Source organism: Rhipicephalus microplus, chromosome X (assembly GCF_043290135.1).
Source record: "Rhipicephalus microplus isolate Deutch F79 chromosome X, USDA_Rmic, whole genome shotgun sequence".
Classification (NCBI taxonomy): domain Eukaryota; kingdom Metazoa; phylum Arthropoda; class Arachnida; order Ixodida; family Ixodidae; genus Rhipicephalus; species Rhipicephalus microplus.
The window spans coordinates 141,513,151-141,532,891 of record NC_134710.1 but is presented as its reverse complement, the minus strand read 5'-3'; the positions used below and the strand labels follow the sequence as shown (position 1 = coordinate 141,532,891).

Here is a 19,741-nt window from a genome sequence, read left to right as displayed (position 1 = left end):
GTGACCCAGCTGTGTCATTAGCCATAATTATGCATTACCTCTTTTGTTTTTTGTGTGTCCTGACTCAGTTTTGTGTTCGTTTTTAGCTTATTCTGTTTCTGATCATTGTATTGGTTTTTTAATTATTCGCTAAAGTTATATGTGCGAAAACCCGTATATGTTTGCATGTACATCATTTCTCATAACCAATTGTTTTACATCCAGGAATACAAAGCTTAAACCACTGTGATTGTATACATTTGAAAACACTATCCGTATATATTTTTGTGTGCATCACTTCTTGGGAATGATTGTGTACATGAAGGCGTATATAGTGAAATCATGGTGATTGTATATATTCGAAAGAATTATAAGTATATATTTGCCTGTGTTTCATTCCTATTAACCGATTGTGTACATGAAGGAGTATTAAACTCGAAACCACTGAGATTGTAGATACTTGAAAGAATTATAGGGATATATTAGCGTGTATTTCATTTGTAGTCTCTATGTACTTGAACCAGTATACTAAACTAAAACCATTGTAATTGTGTGTTGCAAAGAATTGTCAATAAAGTGAAACTGAAAAAAAAAATATAATAAACATTTGAGGTGTTGCATGTGTAGTGTACGTATACATCTGGTGAAAAAGTTGTGTGACAGAAGAAAAGTTTATAAGTTTTATTTGCCCATTAAATAAATGCAATATGCAGGGGCAGCAAGGCTTCGTTTTCTTTAACGCGCATTATGCATATACTGTGAAGTATATATAGATCCAGCACAAGTTCATACACGATTGTACGTCCCCCGCCTCGGTGGTCTAGTGGCTAAGGTACTCGGCTGCTGACCCGCAGGTCGCGGGTTCAAATCCCGGCTGCGGCGGCTGCATTCCCGATGGAGGCGGAAATGTCGTAGGCCCGTGTGCTCAGATTTGGGTGCACGTTAAAGAACCCCAGGTGGTCAAAATTTCCGGAGCCCTCCACTACGACGTCTCTCATAATCATATGGTGGTTTTGGGACGTTAAACCCCACAAATCAATCAATCACGATTGTACGTGCTTATATTTTTGCCCACACGCAATGAATGAAGCTCGACAGGTGGCGCACCATTGATAATCAGGACCACTTTCTTCAAGTAGTGTGTAATCAGTGCATGCTGATATCTATTAGTGCAGTCTAAAAGAATTCTGGCACCCCTGCCATGGGCACTCAACACCCTTGTACACCCTTCTCGCACCCTCCTCAGAGGGTGCTAAAAAAGTGAAGGACATCGAAGGCACCCTTCCTTAAGGGCGTTTTTGTAACAGCCTACAGTTTTTTTACATGTACATCCTATTCTAAGGGTGCATGAAAAGCACCCTTTTCGGAAAGTGCCGAATTAACACCCTTGGGGTATCGTCTACGGGACAAGCTCATTTACACTCTTCTGGGTGTAAAAATTTTTACTGTGTATCCTCTGCTCCCATTCCGTCCTAAGCTCCCCCTGAAGCCCCTTGATGCTAGTCTCTATGCGCTGCACGGCCGCTTTCAGTGCCTCGCACAGCCTGCACACGATTTTCACGTTATGTGCGTCGGCCAAACCCGAGAATTCTGTCTCGTCTAAGTAGCACCAGCGCTTTCATTCTTCGCACTGCACCAGCTCACTCTCGCCCGTGGTTTTCCTAGCCTCCTTAGCCATTGCCCGTCCGACCATCGGACCAAGCGCCCGACAGCCCTAAGCTCAACCAGCAGCGCACTGTGCAGCAGTGCTCCTAACGATATCGCTGCACGTCCAAGCAGCGTCCTGTGCAGCAGTGTTCCTAGCGACATCGGTACGCAGAGGCACCCTCTCCAAGAGAAATCCGCAAGGGAAAAGCTTCCATAGGTAGCCTGAACCGGTGTTAAGGTGGCTAAAAGGGGGAGGTGTGCTGAGCGTGGCGCGTTTCCCTTGCCAGAGAGGGTCCCTCTGCGCGCCGATGCCGCCAGGGGCACTGTTGGAAGGGGCGCTGCTTGGGACAGCCACCGTTATCGCAGATTACCCGAAGGAAGCATAGCGCTCGGCAACGTGGCGTCGCTCTTTTTTTTTTATCGTGCACGTGGTTGTTCTACGCGGGTCATGGATTTTTGAGCTGCGAAGATAATGCCCTGCAATACGAAGAAAAAAACTGAACGTTGCTGCTTCGTTCCTGGCTGCAAATCGGGGTACAGGTCGTCGAAAGAAAAAAAAAAAACATCACTGTTTCGTGCACCGGCGTGCAAAGAGCAATTTGAGAAGTGGGCTCGTGCGATCCCGAGAGCTGACAGGCAGTTGCAAGAGAACTCAGCAGTATGCGAGAAACATTTCGACGCAAGATACGAAGTTCATTGTAAGCTTATAAATTTCGTGTAAGAGCCATGATTGTGCAATAACACCATAGCTGAACTCTGCCTTCCTATCAACCTTTGCGTTTTGCAAGTGTTCGCCGCGTTAATTTTCGCGGCTAGCACATCATTCCGAATTGTGTGTGATGTACCTTTTTTCTTTCGGCAGGTTCATACAGCAGGATTATGAGTATAATATAAATGAGAGAGTTGTCGTTGTGCCACGGGATGTCCCCACGCTTGCAATAGACGCGGTGTCGACCATTTTCCCGAACCTGCCGACTTACTTGAGCAAGGCACTGCCGAAGGAACGCAAAAGGCGAAGTACAGCTGTGGAAGCCACCGTTCCAATCAAGAAAAGGAGTGCGATACTTGAAAGTTTGCAAGCAAGCCTGCTGGTAGAAGTAACAATGGACACTTGTGAAGCAGAAACGTCGACCAGTTCAAGTTTCTTCAAATCCTTGCACATGGCGCTTCGCTGCCTCAGCGCCCTGCGGTCTTTGCAAACTCTAAAGGATCCCAGTGTTCTCGCGTACCAAACGGCTGATTTCGTCAGTGAGGCAACTCCTCCTCTTGTTTACAGCAAGATAGTCGTATTTCAAATAGAAGAAGGCAAGTCACTTCCGAGTTGCAGCATTTTTCTAGTGAGACTTCTGCACAGGAGGTGTTATTTTAAATCAGCGAAAGAAGCCCAGGACCTTTTAGCATGTGCAGAGAGCCTCGCAACATGCTATGGGATGGGAAAAGTATGCGAATTCAATGCAGTACAGCTGGGCAACGTGACTAGAGCGTCTCAGCACCGGTTGTTTGCTACTGGTTGCAATGGGTCGTTGCCACTTTCACAACAAGGTATATTTGCCTCTTGACCCATATTATACGAAGTGGTGTTTTACAAGTAAGCATTCTCAAATGCCCAAGTCGTGGTTTCTATTGGCACACATTTCTTATAATTTCAGGTGTCCCAATTCATCCCATTCAGCGGTGCTCTGCATGTAGGAGCACCAGAAACACTCTTGTGGCTCACCTACTACGTTTGAAAAGAAAAAGAAAAAAGCTCGGCGTTCACTAGCAAGAACTGCTGCCCAGCGATTGAAGTTTGCTGCACGTACTTTGAGGAAAGAGTTCACTTATTTGATTCTATAATTTTTTTTGTTTTTTCAGCTGTATTTGCGTTAGAGGAAATGTCAAATCCAGGGTGCTCACAAAAATTTTTTTGGAAGCAACAATCCTATGTGAAAAAGCAGGTCTCCATGTAGACTACATCTGCTCTGACGGCGTAGCTTGGAACCGCTCCACGTGAAATGCTTTTGGTATACGTGGCAATTTCAACGATGTGCGGTGCAAGCTCATTCACCCTTGTGACAAGAGCAGGTTCCTTCACTTCGTGTTGGATTTTCCGCACCTCATTAAATGTGTGCGAAATGCAATGATAGAAACAGGCTTAAACACTCAAAATGGAAGGGTACGCTTCTTATATATTACCTAGATAATCTATGAAGTATTAAAAAGGCATGCCCATTGCATAATTTCCATGTTTGCATAATATTCTCGTTTGTAAAATTTTTCAGGCTCACTGGCAGCACGTGTCTACAATGTGGAAGATAGACAGTAACAGTGTCACCTTAAAGGTTGCACCAAAGCTTACGAAAACCCACTTGTTCCCAAATGGGTTTGAAAAGATGAGGGTGGATTTGGCTTTCCAAGTTTTCAGTGCTGCGGTTGCACGTAGCATAGATTTACATAAAGAAAAACTCGAAAGTCAGTATCCAAATGTGGACCCAACAAGGACATTCATCAATCTTATGGCCAACTTGATCGATGCCATGACGACCAGATTTCCAGCTGAAGCTCTAAGGTAGGACTAGGATAAATATCACACTCATATGTATCGTGAAGGAATTCTAAGATAATGTTTCATGTTATAATTCCAGACCAGGCAGTGCGAAAAAGGCCATTCTCGACCAGATGTTGGAGTAACTGGATTCATGGGAGGATCACTCTAAAGGACTTGGCTTCCTCAGCAAGAACACCTCAGTGGGTATGCGTGTAACGCTTCAGACAACCAAAGACTTGCTGAGGTACCTTGCGCAGAAAGTGGGGTTCAAGTATCTCATGACTGCTCACTTCAGCCAAGATTGTATTGAGCGAACTTTTGGTATAGTTAGACAGGCGGGGGGGGGGGCAATTATCACCCTACACCCTCTCAGTTCGTCGTAATCATGAGGTATTTTAAATTTTATTTCTCTTCGACTTGATTTGCTTTTTTGTCACATTATACATATTCAATATGTAAAACACTAAACTGCCTACATTTAACTGTTCGCATTAGTAACTGCTGCTTGTCTGCTTTTAGGTTCATCAGTTTCTTCAGCCTGGCAAAAACTCCAAAAGGCGGTAACGTCTCTGATGGTGTGCTGGAGTCACTACTGTCTGTGGAGCAACTGCTCCCTGAGAGCAATGAAAGTACCGATGCTGGAGCCAACACATATGTCCCTTCAGATGCTGTGGAAATATCCGTGAACCACGTTTCCTACGTCGCCGAAAGAAGTGATGCCCGCCTTGTTTATTACATCGCGGGCCATGTGGCAAGGAAACGGTTTCTTTCCATAACTTGTGACCTATGCAAAGCAGCTTGCTTGATCGCTAAAGAAAATGTGACCTCAAATCTGCCGGCTCATGCCTGTTTGCAGTGGGACCTCGGCGGACTCCTCTATCCATCAGGCACGCTGTACGGCTTCATTCAGTCGCTTGAGAACAAGCTCACTCACGTTTTCAGCACAGCTCGCCTTCATGCCCATTATGTTGCAGACATGTGGCAGAAAATTGGGGAAACTCCACAAGTTGGCTGCAGTGACCATTTCATTACGCTGACTCAATCTGTTGTGCGTTTTTGTCTTACTCGACTGCATTTCTTCCTAAAAGGAGTGAACGAAAAGGATGGAGAAGAGAAAGCCAAGCAGCCTAAGCCCTGTGTTTTGTAGAGAACTTTTTATTGCAAAGTTCGAATAAACTTGCTCTGTGTACGAATGTGTTTTCTTTTAAACTAATTTTTTTTGTGCCGATGAAACGTACACCCGATGGTTTGACCAGCGGCTAGTGAATAGTAATGGGTCCAAGTTTGATGACAGGGAAGTTTTTAACAACACGAAACTTTGGAACAAGTCGCAGTGCTGCATAATTGTAATTGTTAAAACGACAGGACAAGCGATAAAAAAGTGCTCGATTGCGCGAAATTCCGCGAGCGATATTACTCTATAGCGCACGCAGTGCTACTTGGTAAGCAGCCTGCTACACAGATAATGCATACGATAACTATTTTTTTAAAGGAAGACAGGAAGTCTACCTTTATCAGTTAACTCGCTTAGGGAGAAAAAAGAGACAATTAGCGCTGCAAAGTGTTGCACGCAAAAAATAGCGCGAGCCATGTTCGTCGGACGCAAGCAGGTCTGCGCTATACGTCGCCTGCACAACGTCATGCGCCCCTGCGTACAGCACCCCTTGCGGCATCGGCGCAACTTAGGGACCGGTTTCCGCGGCCGCTTTTCACACCTTCCCATTCTAGCCACCCTACTGGTGTTGTAAAGTTTGAAAAAAAAAAGCCGCAATGTTCCACAAATCTGCCTAGATCCAAGCCAAGTTGGGTGAAAATAGCGTTTTTGTTATTTTGACCAACGCCTCCTCTATTTAGATGCCTGCCGCATGAGAAGGAAAACCACTGCCACACTCTTTTTCTCATTTTGGAATGCTGTCGGTCGCTAGCGCCACTTGTGGCGGACGGTGCAACAACGCAACACTTTGCATAGCCTCCGAAATAGTGATGTACAGTTGCAGGTCTTGAACAATTCTCGACTGACGCGCCCCTATGGCCTGCAGGTGAAAAACGCTTAGCTGGTGCCACCCACCGCCGTGATGATGATGATGATGATGATGATGATGATGGTGGTGGTATGAATCGGGTGGTCACAGATAGTGTGACTACAGCTGGTAAGAAATTAAAAAAAAGAAAGAAGGCGAGAGGTAGAAAGTCTCGGAAGAGGTAGCGGTGCATACCCAGTCACGTTCGTGTTATCCCATTGGTTTGGGTGCTAGGTCGCACTGGACTAATACTAAATGAAGCGGCGGACACACTGGCGGCAGAATGAATTCAGGGCCCCATCCTGAATATTCTAAGACCCTGCTGCTTATATACAATCCCGCAATTTCAGAATTTCTGTATACGCCAGGAACACACAAACTATTCTGTTCTAAATGGCGCAGATTTTCAGCACCTTAAGTTTCAGTGGTACAGCACTTGGTGTGCAACAAGAGAATTCGAAGTGACATTCACTAAATTGTGATGCAGGATTCCACCTTTAAACTTTTATTTATACAGACATGGTTTTGTTCCTTCCCCCCATTGTCACTATTGTACACAAACAGAAACTATAGAGCACTTTTTCACAGAATGCCGCAGGTATAAAAATTTAAGGAAAAAATTTCTAATGCCAGCTTTCCAAAAACATGGGCTTGAGCTGTCTGAAACGGTACTACTCTCCCTAGGGGCTTCGGAACTAGGGCATTGCAACAGGGACATATATATATAGAGCCATATATGACTATATAAAAGAATCAAACTGGCTATCATGCTAATCTAATAAGTACATACTCATTACTTCGTCTTTAGTCTATTTCATATATTTTACTGTATTTTATTTATTTTGTATCCCACTGCCGCGCGATTCATGGCCGATCCCCCGTAGTGGGTTGAGCTATTCCTCTTGGGACCAACCAACCAACACACTTGTCACATAACCCTTTTCGCACTATATAAGTGCCGTGTCTGTCCTGTCAGTCGCTATCGCATCGTAGCCTTCCACCACATTTGTAGACGAGCCTTTGTTGTCGCCACGGCAGTGGCGTCGTTAGCGTCATAATCTTCTGGTGCAAATCCAAGCGCTTGTGGCAGAGTAGTGCCCTCTGCTGGCCGTGGAGAAAGATGGACGCAATCCAGAATCAGGTAATCAGCCGTCTCGTTCGTTTCGGAGCAGCAGCGACATATAGCAGCTTGAACCTGTGGGTCCTGATCGAAACGACGGCGGTACGTGAGCGTACGCAACGCTCCTGCACGTGCCTCAAACAGCAGAGCACTGCCTACGCTGGCCCCGCCGCAGTGGTCTAGTGGCTAAGGTTCTCGGCTGCTGACCCGCAGGTTGCGGGTTCGAATCCCGGCTGCGGCGGCTGCATTGCCAATGGAGGCGGAAATGTTGTAGGCCCATGTGCTCAGATTTGGGTGCATGTTAAAGTACCCCAGGTGGTTGAAATTTCCGGAGCCCTCCACTACGGCGTCTCTCATAATCATATGGTGGTTTTGGGACGTTAAACCCCACAAATCAATCAATCTGCCTACGCTGTTGTCACAGAGTTTTCCCCTGCCTTGTTCAGCCTTGTATTTGCCACACATCCGCATGGTAGACTTACGCAGCACTCCTGATCGCCATTGGGCGCTTTCTACATATCGGGCTTGAGTGCGCACCGAACGTAGTGTGAGGCCTTCGGGTGAGCCACAGTCTGTTTCGCCGAAGAAGCCGAATTTCCCACGCAGCCGATGAACTCTATTCGACCAATGGGTCCGAATACCCTTGAGGGAGAGGTACTGGAAAATGCGTCTGGCCCACCGCGAGTCGCTCAGACACCGGAGGCGGGCCTCAAACGCTATTTTGCTGCACGCCTGCCTGGCTTCGAATGATGACCAGCCGATGTCTCCCTGGACTACCTCTGTGGCCACCCTTCCATGACAGCCGAGGGCCATGCGGCCCACCTCTTTCTGCGCACGCTCAAGCCATTCGCGGGTGCTCATCGATAGGCACAGGACAGCGTTTGCGAAAGTCAGGCAAGGCACATGTACCGCCTTCCATAGCTCGCGTACAATTACATACCGGTTGAAACCCCACAGGCAGCACTTCCGTGTTGTGCCGATCGTTCATTGTGACGACTGCCTCATCTTGGCCTCGTGGACGTCGTAACACACTCGATCACAAAGTGTCACACCGAGGTATCGGTACTCGGTGCTGCGAGGGATCGGCTGACCATTCGATAGCACCAGCTCGAGTTCGTCCGCTGGCTCGGAAAACGTAGCACCGCCAATTTTTTCTTTTTTGCATTGAATGTCAGTTTCACCGACGCCAGGTGGTGGGCGAATATGTCTATGAGGTTCTGCAGCTGATCGGTGTTTTCCGCTAAGAGCACCAGGTCATCCGCGAAGACCAGTCCCAGTAGTGTCCAGACCTGTGGCGACCCGGCATATTGAAACCGTAGCGTAAAGCCAAGGCCCGAACCAATGAGGTCCTGCTCTGGCCCCGCAGTGTAAAGCATGTACAGTAGCGGGGAGAGCGGACACCCTTGTTTCAGACCTCGGCGAACCGACACTGGCTCCGTACTGGTCTGGCCAAAAGTCGCAATGACCATGGTGTTCCTGTAGAGACGCTGGAGGAGGTCAATTCACGTTGGCGGCATGTCGATATTCTGCATGCGGATAAGCAGTAGATCGTGTGGACGCTGTATCGTACGCTTTCGCAACTCTAAAAAGCAGGCCACCAGACCACGGGACTCCTTTCTTGCGATCTCAATGGACTGTGTGAGGACAAACAGGTTGTTGTCCAGGCGTCGTCGTTCCCTGAAGCCTTTTTGTAGCTCATAGAGGAGCCCATTCGCCTCTGCCCATCCGTTCATCCAGCGTTTCAGCACCTGGGCGAATACCCTGTACATAATTCTGGTTACTGTGATGGGTCTGTTGTCGCTGGGGAAGCTGGCATCTCCTCCTCGTTTCGGCCCCAGACACACACGACTTTGGAGCCAGCCAGCTTGTATCGGGTCCCTTTGAATGATGCCTGTGTAGATCGTCGCCAGGTGTTCCCGGGCTCGTTCGCCAAGGCACTTCACGAGTACTGCAGCAATGCCATCCAAGCCCTTTGCTGTCTTGGAGCTAATTTTGGAAATAGCGCGATCGATGGCCAGTCGTGTCACTTTCCATAAGCTGTCTTTGGGATTGGCAGTACCACATGCTGTCGAAGAAGTGAGCGAGTAGTGGGGTGAGTGCTGTCGTATATCCCTCGAATGTGGGCGGTGAGATGTCGCGCAATATCTTCAACCTTTTCTTTCGTGCTCTCGTCTCGAAGTTCACACATGGGCGCTTTGCGGTCGAGCGATGCCATGTATGACCAGAATTTGCCAATGTCGTTTCTTGCGGCGGTTATCAGCAACTGCCCCGCCGTGGTGGTCTAGTGGCTAAGGTACTCGGCTGCTGACCCGCAGGTCGCGGGATCGAATCCCGGCTGCGGCGGCTGCATTTCCTATGGAAGCGGAAATGTTGTAGGCCCATGTGCTCAGATTTGGGTGCACGTTAAAGAACTCCAGGTGGTCGAAATTTCCGGAGCCCTCCACTACGGCGTCTCTCATAATTTATAGTGGTTTTGGGACGTTAAACCCCACAAATCAATCAATCAATCAATCATCAGTGACTGCAGAATTTGCTGATTGTTCGCCGTGATTTTTCGCTGAACAATCTGTTGCATCTTCCTTTTGCAGTTGATGTAATTAACCCAGCTCTGTTGTGCTTTTGTGGGGCCGAGAAATTTGAAAGCTCGCTGGTGAGCTCTGTTCGTGGCTCGTCGTGCTTCAAGAGCCCTCTTCACTTCATTGTCCCACCAGGTCCTGTGTTGTCGCCATTTCCCCCTCTTTGGGAGGACTTCATGCTTTTGCATGATCCGACGGAGGTCCGAGATATATTCGTCATACGTGGCCAGAGACGAATGGACTGTGCTTTTTTTCAAATTGTTGCGCAACAGCCTCGTACGCAGTTGCCGGTATGTACTTTTGGGCACTCACGCCTGGCGCTGTATAGCTGCATTGTTGGAATGCGGACGTTGAGAACGACATTTTCATGCGATTATGGTCACTCCCAAGGCAGTGGTCGCCAGGCTCGTGTACCCGAGATGTATGCACGGATAGTTTGCGTGACATCAGGACGTAGTCGATGGTAGACTTGTTCCTCGCGCACCATGTAAAAACACCATCGCAGTCACAAATGATGGATGGATGGATGGATGGATGGATGGATGGATGGATAGATGGATGAATGTGGCTGTACCTTTTAGATTGGGCGGTGGCTAATGCCACCTAGCCGTAATACTTAGTGAACTAATCATTAGATATATCTTTTTTTCTTTAAATAGTGAGGTTGAGGATTCGTACTTTGCAGTGAAGGGTTTAATTTTCACTCGTGCCTTGACTTTAGCCCCCAATCAGATAACCTCCTTCTAGTTAAGTCCACCCGCTTAAAGCCTATTACGCCCTCCCTGTTCCTAAACCCCGGTGCTTTGAAAAACTCTGCGCCATCATCCTGAACTATAGGGGGAAGCCCTTTACAGAACATTATCAAGTGTTCGGCGGTTTCTTCTTCCTCTCCACACTCACTGCATACAGTGTCTACCCCTTCGTATTTGGCCCGTTATGTCTTGGTTCGCAATACTCCCGTCCTGGCCTCAAACAGTAGAGAACTACCCCGAGTATTATCATAGATCCTTTACTTGGCGATTTCCTGCTTAAAAGTTTGATAAATCTCTAGTGCGGACTTCTTAATTGTGCCAATTCTCCACATGTCAGTCTCCGTTTCCTTCACTTCTTCTTAACCGATAGTTTTCTTTGGTTTGGCCACCTGCGGTTTTCTAAGTATTTACCAGGGAATTTCCAGGTTCGCTTCCTCCATTTTGTATCGACATTCTTCATGTACAAGTAGCTGAAAACCTTCCTAGCCCAACGCTCCTCCCCCATTTCTCTCAATCGCTTCTAAAATTTTATCTCACTGCTAGCTTCCCTGCCCTCAAATGATGTCCATCCCATATCACCTTGTACTCCCTTATTTGGTGTATTCCCGAGAGCTCCTAAAGCAAGCCTACCTATTCCACGTTGCTTAATTTCTAATCTTGCTAGAACTTCTGATCTCATGCACAAGACCGCATTGCCGAACGTCAGCCCAGGAACCATGACCCCTTTCCATATTCCTCTCACAACATCATACCTATTGTAATTCCACAGCGCCCTATTTTTCATCACTGCTGCATTCATGTACCTTTAGTCGTCACGTATATTTCGTTTTCCCTAGGTACTCGGTCCCATTGCTTATCCATACGCCCAGATATTTGTATTTATCTGTTATCTCTAGCGTGACGTATTCTAAGCTCACTACCTTCATTATCATTAAAAATCACAACTGCTGATTTTTCCTTACTAAATCTGAAATCTAACCTATCTCCCTCATTACCGCAGATGTCCATGAATCTCTGCAAATCTTTCTTGTTGTCGGCCTTTAGCACTATATCATCAGCGTACATTAATGCTAGTAGTGCCTGATCAATGAGTTTTCCTTGTTTGACTAAAGAGAGGTTGAAGCCAAGTCTACTTCCCTCTAATTTGGCCTCTATAACTATGGATGGATGGATAGATGAATGGATGGATGTGTCTGTACCCTTTAGATCGGGTGACGGCCAGCGCCGCCTAGCCGTAATACTTAGGAAACTAACCGCTAGATTTATCTTTTTTTTCTTTAAATAGTAAAGTTGGATGGGTACTTTGCAGTGAAGGGTTCAATTTTCACTAGTGCCATGACTTTAGCCACTAATCAGATAACCTCCTTCTAGTTAAGTTTGCCCGCCTAAAGTCTGATTGATTGATATGTGGGGTTTAACGCCCCAAAACCACTATATGATTATGAGAGACGCCGTAGTGGAGGGCTCCGGAAATTTAGACCACCTGGGGTTCTTTAACCGCCTAAAGTCTATTTTGCCCTTCTTGTCTCTATACCACAGTGCTTTGAAAAACTCTGCGCCATCATCCTGAACTATAGGGTGAAGCCCTTTACATAACATTATCAAGTGTTCGGCAGTTTCTATGGTGTTGGTCGCGAGCGCTACCGCGCGGTGCTTGCTCAAAACTGAAGACAGGCCAACCTCGCTGGGAGCGCAAGCCATTCCTCACATAGAGTTTTCTACAATACTTACGTCTTTCTAGAGGAGGCTTTGTTTTGACCAACGTTACTAGATTCTTCTAGTAACGTTCGTTTTGACCAGGCGAATATAGCATTTCGGCTATTCTCACCAGGTCGCAGTAGTGGTGGCCGGCATGAGATGAGAAGTTCAAGCAAGATTAGAAATTAAGCAACGTGGAATAGGTAGGCTTGCTTTAGGAGCTCACGGGAATACACCGAATCAGGGAGTACAAGGTGATATGGGATGTTCATCATTTGAGGGCAGGGAAACTAGCAGCAAGATAAAATTTGAGAAGCGATTGAGAGAAATGGAGGAGTGAGGGCCAGCACGGGAGTATTGCGAACCAAGACATATCGGGCCAAATACGAAGGGGTAGACCAAGGAGGATTAAAGAAAAATGGCTGTAATGGAAGCTCCCGCAATGCCTGGCCAGCAGACGTGAAGCCACCTTTTGCCACTGCCAAGATGGCGGAAACATGCTCTTTTCTCATGATGCCCACTTAAAGATTAAGTGGCTTTGATATGTAATGTAAATGCTACGTTAGTTATATATTAAAAGATACTTGTTCTCAACGAAATAACACACAGAAACGAGTATGGATGACTCAATCTTCAAAGAACTTTGCCTCCAATTAGATGCTCACTAAGGAAAACAAGTAACTGTAAGACGCACATCGAGCATTATATGACCAGAAAAAGTTCCCATATTAAACTTGTTGGGCGTGCGAAATAAACGCTTCTTTTTTATTCACTGAACGATGATACTTTATTATGCCCCTAGCAAAACGGTCGCCATAGCCGCCATTTTGCCAGAGGAACGGCTTCACTTGTTCGAAATCAGTTTCACTCCAGCAATTTTTTTTAATCCTCCTTCGGGTAGACACGGTATGCAGTGCATGTGGAGAGGAGGAGGAAACTGCCGAACACTTGATAATGTTCTATAAAGGGCTTCACCCTATAGTTCAGGATGATGGCGCAGAGTTTTTCAAAGCACTGGGTTTAGGAACAGAGAGGGCAAATTAGACTTTAAGCGTGTAGATTTAACTAGAAGAAGGTTATTTGATTGGTGGCTAAAGTCAAGGCACGAGTGAAAATTAAATCCTTCACTGCAAAGTACCAGTCCTCAAATTTACTATTTAAAGAAAAAAAAAAGATAAAACTAGTTGTTTGTTCACTAAGTATTATGAATAGATGGCGTTAGCCGCCGCCCGATCTAAAGGGTACAGCCACATCCATCCATCCATTCAAAGGCCCTCCGCGCTTTTATACGCCGGTGTGCTGCAGACGGATCGAAGCCCACTAGCATTTCAGTTTGAAATCGCTGCCCCATCATTTCTAAAGTGTGCTATACTATAGCGGCGCAGTTCTTGAGGCATCGCGTACTCTCGTGCACCTTATGAACAAAGTGGTAACTATTGCGCGTTTTGCCACTCGTGTTCTACAAGCAACATGTGGCCAGATACTCCGCGCCTTCATTGTGACATCGACATTTACCTCTCGCACTTCGGAGATCCCAAGGAGCTGTGGCAGGAAGCCACTCGGAGATGCAACTTCATTCATTGTGTATGCTTTCTACTGGGCCTTGCTAAGTAGAACAAAAAAGTGTTTTTGTTTAGATCTGTATTGCTACGTGTTTGTAATGCCCTCTCACTGTCCGCTGCTGCGAAAGTGCTTTACATGTTGTATATAACAAATGCCAGCTCGTAGTTGGCAATCCTTTGGGTGGTGCACAAATATTTCAGTAAATAAGTGCAAAAATCTGAAATAGCTCCATCTTAAGTGACCTTGTTGGCTCATTTTCGCTCTAGCGGCTTGTTCCAGCTAGAAAATTGTGTGTGTATGTGTGTGTGAGCATATACATACACACGCATACACACATTGGCTGTGCGGGCCCAGACGAAGTGTCTGCGCTCAAGGAATAACATGAGCAATCGATTTTTCCGTCTCTTTCTTCCAAGCAGCATTTTCTGCCACTTACTATACTAGCCAGACTAGACAATGCTTATTGCTATGGACATTTTTACAGTTTGAATTTCACCACAACACTTTCACATGCTAGGTAGTTGTATTCTCTTTTTGTGTCCCAAAGAAGAAGAGGTTGCAGAGCTTGAAGACCTTGAAATATTCTTAGAAGGGTCACCGGACCGCAAAGTTAGTGCAATGCAAGGGATCTAAAAAATAAAAATGCCTGGGTTATAATGCTAAAAACTAAAAAGATGTAAGTGGTAGAAAGGACAATAAATTTAAATTTGTACCTGTCCAGTCCTCTTTGCAGTGTGTGATTCAGCATTCTCATAGAACCATTTTTTTTTTTTTTAGGTGCAGCTGCTTCTACCAGGGCTTTCTCAGGTTCCAAAAGATGTGCAGTATTTGATGGCTGCTCAAGATTACCATGTTGTCCGTAATGTCCATGCCAAAGACCTTATTGCCTGGGACTTTGTGGAAAATTTTGTGAGACAAGGTGGGAGTTGGGTTATGATATAGTAGCACATGAACTAGAAGACCTTGAAGTGACGAGTGTGGTAACATTTGATAGTAACTTACCACCTAAGTGAAGTGAAACCTTTTTTTCTCATTCGCCTTAACAAAGCAAAACGAGCCCTTAAAAATCTCCTTCTTTCCTTCATTCTAAGTGAAGCGTGGTAACATACCACATTGCAATCGCTCGAGTTCCCACTATGCTATAGGAAGTGAATTTTACCAGTGTTAGCACTGTGGATGTAGCAAGGCTTGCTAGAGTGCCCTTGATGTACTCTTGGCACTGCAGCTAAATTTAACACCGATTTTGATAGCAAGTCCTCAAGCTTCACAATGCTATTTTGATGAATCACGAATTTTTGAGCTAAATAACTATGTAACGTGCCTACCGGTAAAAACTGCCATAGCCGCTGGATGAAGGAGCGTACGGTATGGCCTGCCGCATCAAGCGGCTTTTTGTGGGAGAGTGCGTGTCAGCCATAGAGTCAGTTGCGGCCGCTGCAGCGTGATGGGGCGGCGACGGGAAAACGAGTGGCGCCGGCTCCCTCGGGGCAACAGCCGCAGCAAATTAGCTGGTGTTTGTCACAACAGTGACCCACTCTTTTGTTCTAATCAGTGCTTTTTTCCCATTTATCTCAGCAATGAGGTACCACATATTTAGTAGACTACGAGGCCCTATCTAGTTAAAAAGTCAATTGATGTTTGCTGTGCTAGCCGAACACCTGACTTTTTTTTTATTTCATTAACGAGGGTCTCGTACTGGCAGACTTGGTGCCTCTAGGTTGTATACGGGGGACTATTGGTCAGCTGCCAGTTAGTATAAGTTCACGTGCTACGTGACGCCAAACAGGCTCATAAAAAGTGTACCACACTCGCCGCCATGTCTACTATTGACGTTGACTGACACTCCCACGTTCAAATTGACATAGATACCCAATAATGTGGCGGGGGCGATAGCTGTCGTGGTAGCTCAGTGGTAGAGCATCGAATGCGTATAACTCATCCCCTGATGAAGGAAGGACCCCTCCCGAAACTGTTGGGAAATAAATATATTTATCCTTGTTGAGAACGCTCCCGTTGTGCCATATCCCATACCTTCAAGAAGACTAACTGGCCCATTGAATTATTACTCCCACTACATATATATATGTATATATATATATATATATATATATATACATATATATATATATACATATATACATACATATTGTAGTGAAGAAGAGGGGCCTCAGCAGCATTTCTCGGCACCTCAGGGGCATCGCCATCAGTATAAGCTCGTGCTTTCTGCGCTTGGCCGGACGCTGCTGACTGCTTCGCGTTCTGCTCTGCAAATAAACCCCGTTACAATTGGTGGAGTCTGCTGGGTTTCAATCACCCTGGAGCTTCGAAATCGCATTTTACTATCTATTATGCCTACCAACGCAAGCGCCGCTCCAACTCCTCCACCGGCACCGCCTACTGTTCTCTGCGCCGGTTCTCTGCGTCTGCGAGATCCCCCTGTTTTCTCAGGCACAGAAGAAAAGGACGTTGACGACTGGATTTCAATGTACGAGCGAGTGAGTACTCACAACAAATGTGATGACTCCGCCAAGTTGGCCTACGTCTCCTTCTACCTGTCGGACGTGGCCAAGCTGTGGTTTATAAATCACGAAGCGGAACTCCCTACATGGTCGGTCTTCAAAACGAGCCTCACACAAGTTTTCGGACGGCCTGAGGTACGCAAACGCCGTGCCGAACAACGTTTGCATACTCGGTCCCAGCAGCTTGGTAAGAATTTCACAAGCTATATTGAGGACGTTCTGGACCTTTGCAAGCGAGTCAACGAGCCGATGTCCGAAGAGCTTAAGATCAAGCACATCATGAAGGGCATTGAGGACGACGCTTTCCAAATGTTGCTTTCTAAGAGTCCTCGCACTGTCCTAGAACTGACCGAGTTATGCCAGAGTTTTGACGAGTTGCCCAGGCAACGTCTTTCCACCCGACGTCGCTCGGTGCTCGACAACTCTTTGTCCAGCCTGTCCACCCTTGGCATAGGAGAAGACCATGCCCCTCTTCTCTCCAAGATCCAAGAGTTCATCCGCGCTGAGGTCGCTCGTCAGCTCTCTTTGATGTCCTGCGTACCCGATCAACCACGCAGATTGACGTCCACACTCCGCGACTTCATTCAAGACCAGGTAGCACAAGTTCTTCCTCCTGCCCGTGAACCGCCGCCAGTCGCCGCACCTCTCACGTACGCCGAGGCCGTTGCTCGACCTCGACAGCCTGCGTTCCAGCCAGTGCCTACGTATTCGTCGCCGCCCTTTTCGCCGCCGACCTATTCACCGCCGCCTATGCCGATACGACCTCGGCCGCAGTTTTCTGCCCCCCAGCCGCAAGTCAGGGTGTACTCCGATCAATGGCAGACCCACGACAACCGTCCGATATGTTTTGCTTGTGGCGGTGTTGGCCACGTGGCACGTTATTGTCGTCGTCACCAGGCTGCTCAGAACATTCGACGAATGCCCTCTTTCTGTCTTGGTCACGTGCATCCGATCGACGCCCGTCACATTTTTGACGCTCCATCTAGTTTACTTTCTACGGACCTCAGCGCACTCATTTCTGACTCTGCTGTTGACAAGTCACTCCTTGACGCTTTCCACCGCTCCATCGATGTCGCAACATCTTCAGAACGAAGCCAGTTGGTGAACCTGCTGCAAAAGTTTCGTGCTTCTTTTGACAGCCACGCTTCTGGCCTTAGTCGCACATCGAACATACCTCACAAGATTGACACAGGAAGCCATACGTCTCTACGGCAGCGCCCCTACCGAGTCTCAGCGTCGGAGCGCCGTGTTATTGACGACCAGGTTGCTGACATGCGCCTACGGGGTATTTTACAGCCTTCTAACAGTCCCTGGGCGTCACCGGTCGTTCTTGTTAAAAAGAAGGACGGCTCCATTCGATTCTGTGTGGACTATCGATGTTTAAACAAGATCACCCGTGAGGACGTTTACCCGTTACCGCGAATAGACGACGCCCTTGACTGTTTGCAGGGAGCAGAATACTTCTCTTCGCTGGATTTACGGTCTGGATACTGGGAAGTACCTATGGAAGCATCTGACCGACTGAAAACAGCGTTTGTCACACCTGATGGATTATACGAATTTACCTTTATGCCTTTCGATTTTTGTAACTCTCCAGCCACTTTTGAAAGAATGATGGACACTATTTTACGAGGCCTCAAGTAGAACACATTTTTATGCTACCTCGATGACGTAGTTGTCTTTTCCACCGATTTCGACACCCATTTAAATCGTCTCGAGCACGTCCTCACACGCCTTACCGACGCAGACCTTCAACAAAACCTCAAGAAGTGTCGTTTTGGTGCCCGGCAGCTCACCATTCTTGGTCACGTCGTATCGCGGGATGGCATACTTCCCGACCCCGCCAAGCTTCGAGCAGTCACCGATTTTCCGAAGCCAAAGAACTTAAAGGAACTTAGAAGTTTTGTCGGCTTGTTGTCATACTTCCGACGCTTTATTAAAAAATTTTGCTTCCGTATGTGCGCCCCTTACGGACCTTCTTAGCGGCGACAAGGACCTTTCCACCTGGTCACCAGCATGCGACGATGCGTTCACCAAATTACGCCGCCTGCTAACTTCACCACCCATCCTCCGCTACTACGATCCTGCCGCTCCCACGGAGGTTCATACTGATGCCAGCGATGTTAGACTTGGCGCTGTGCTGTCGCAACGGAAGGCAGGGTTTGATGAATATGTCGTCGCCTACGCAAGCCGAACCTTGATGAAAGCCGAGGCTAACTACTCCGTGACCGAGAAAGAGTGTTTAGCTATTATTTGGGCCCTTGGAAAATTTCGCCCTTACCTGTATGGTCACGCATTCGACGTCGTCACTGACCACCACGCCTTTGTTGGCTATCCACACTTATAGAACCTTCCGGACGACTTGCTCGCTGGGTGCTCAAACTTCAGAAATACGACATCCGCGTTATTTACAGATCCGGTCGTAAGCACACGGACGCCGACGCCCTTTCTGGTTCACCCATATCGGATGAAGGTGTTTGCCTCTCTTCCCTCGAGCCTGCACTTGCGTCATCTGCCTTGTGCAACATGACCGTGGAACAACGAAAGGATCCCTGGATCAATGGCCTCATAAGCATTCTTTCTGATCCTCTCACTCCTTCGCCGTATCGCGCTCTCCGCCGCTAGGCTAGCAACTTTTGCCTAAGGGATGATCTTCTTTATCGACGCAACTACCTTTCTGACGGTCGCAAGTGTCTCCTTGTGATACCCCGCCATCTTCGAGCTGCTATCTGCGAAGCTTTTCACGCAGACCCACAGTGCGCCCACGCAGGCCTCTTCAAGACATACGCTAGGCTTCGACTCAGATTTTATTGGCGTGGCATGTATAACTACGTGTGGAAATTCATTCGCTCGTGTGCTCAGTGCCAATGACAAAAGTTAACTCCCGTGCAAGTCTACCCGTCACAACCTCTTCCTTGTCCTAGTCGACCTTTCGATCGCATCGGCATTGACATTTACGGACCACTACCATCAACTCTAGCTGGTAATCGCTGGATAACTGTTGCAATAGACCACCTGACATGCTATGCCTAAACAGCCGCGCTGCCGGCTGCCACAGCCTGTGACGTTGGAACGTTTCTGTTTCAACGCTTCATTCTGCATCATGGTGCCCCTTGCGAGCTCTTAAGTGACAGAGGCCGTGCCTTCCTTTCTGACGCCTTGAAGGCATTACTCAACGAATGCCGAATCGTGCACTGCACAAGTACTGGGTACCACCCTCAAACGAATGGCATGATGGAGCGCTTCAACCGTACTCTTGGCAATATGCTGTCGATGTACGTCGCCTCGGATCATTCAAATTGGGACCAAGTTCTCCCGTTCGTTACCTAAGCGTATAAT

At 47.2% G+C, this 19,741-nt stretch overlaps 1 protein-coding gene across 5 annotated transcripts in view; it reads left to right on the top strand.

Annotated features, from left to right (window-relative positions):
- Positions 1 to 13,580: 13,580 nt before the first annotated feature.
- Positions 13,581 to 19,741, top strand: part of LOC119176574 (ribonuclease P protein subunit p40) — a 73,813-nt gene continuing 67,652 nt past the window's right edge. For 4 of the 5 annotated variants that reach the window (XM_075877891.1, XM_075877892.1, XM_037427933.2 and 1 more), the window contains exons 1-2: positions 13,581 to 13,904; positions 14,661 to 14,802. In XM_075877891.1, the coding sequence (XP_075734006.1) occupies positions 13,791 to 13,904; positions 14,661 to 14,802 (256 nt within the window). In that variant the 5' untranslated portion in view covers positions 13,581 to 13,790. The remainder of the gene's footprint in view (positions 13,905 to 14,660; positions 14,803 to 19,741) is intronic. The other variant, XM_075877890.1, reaches the window with a different exon arrangement.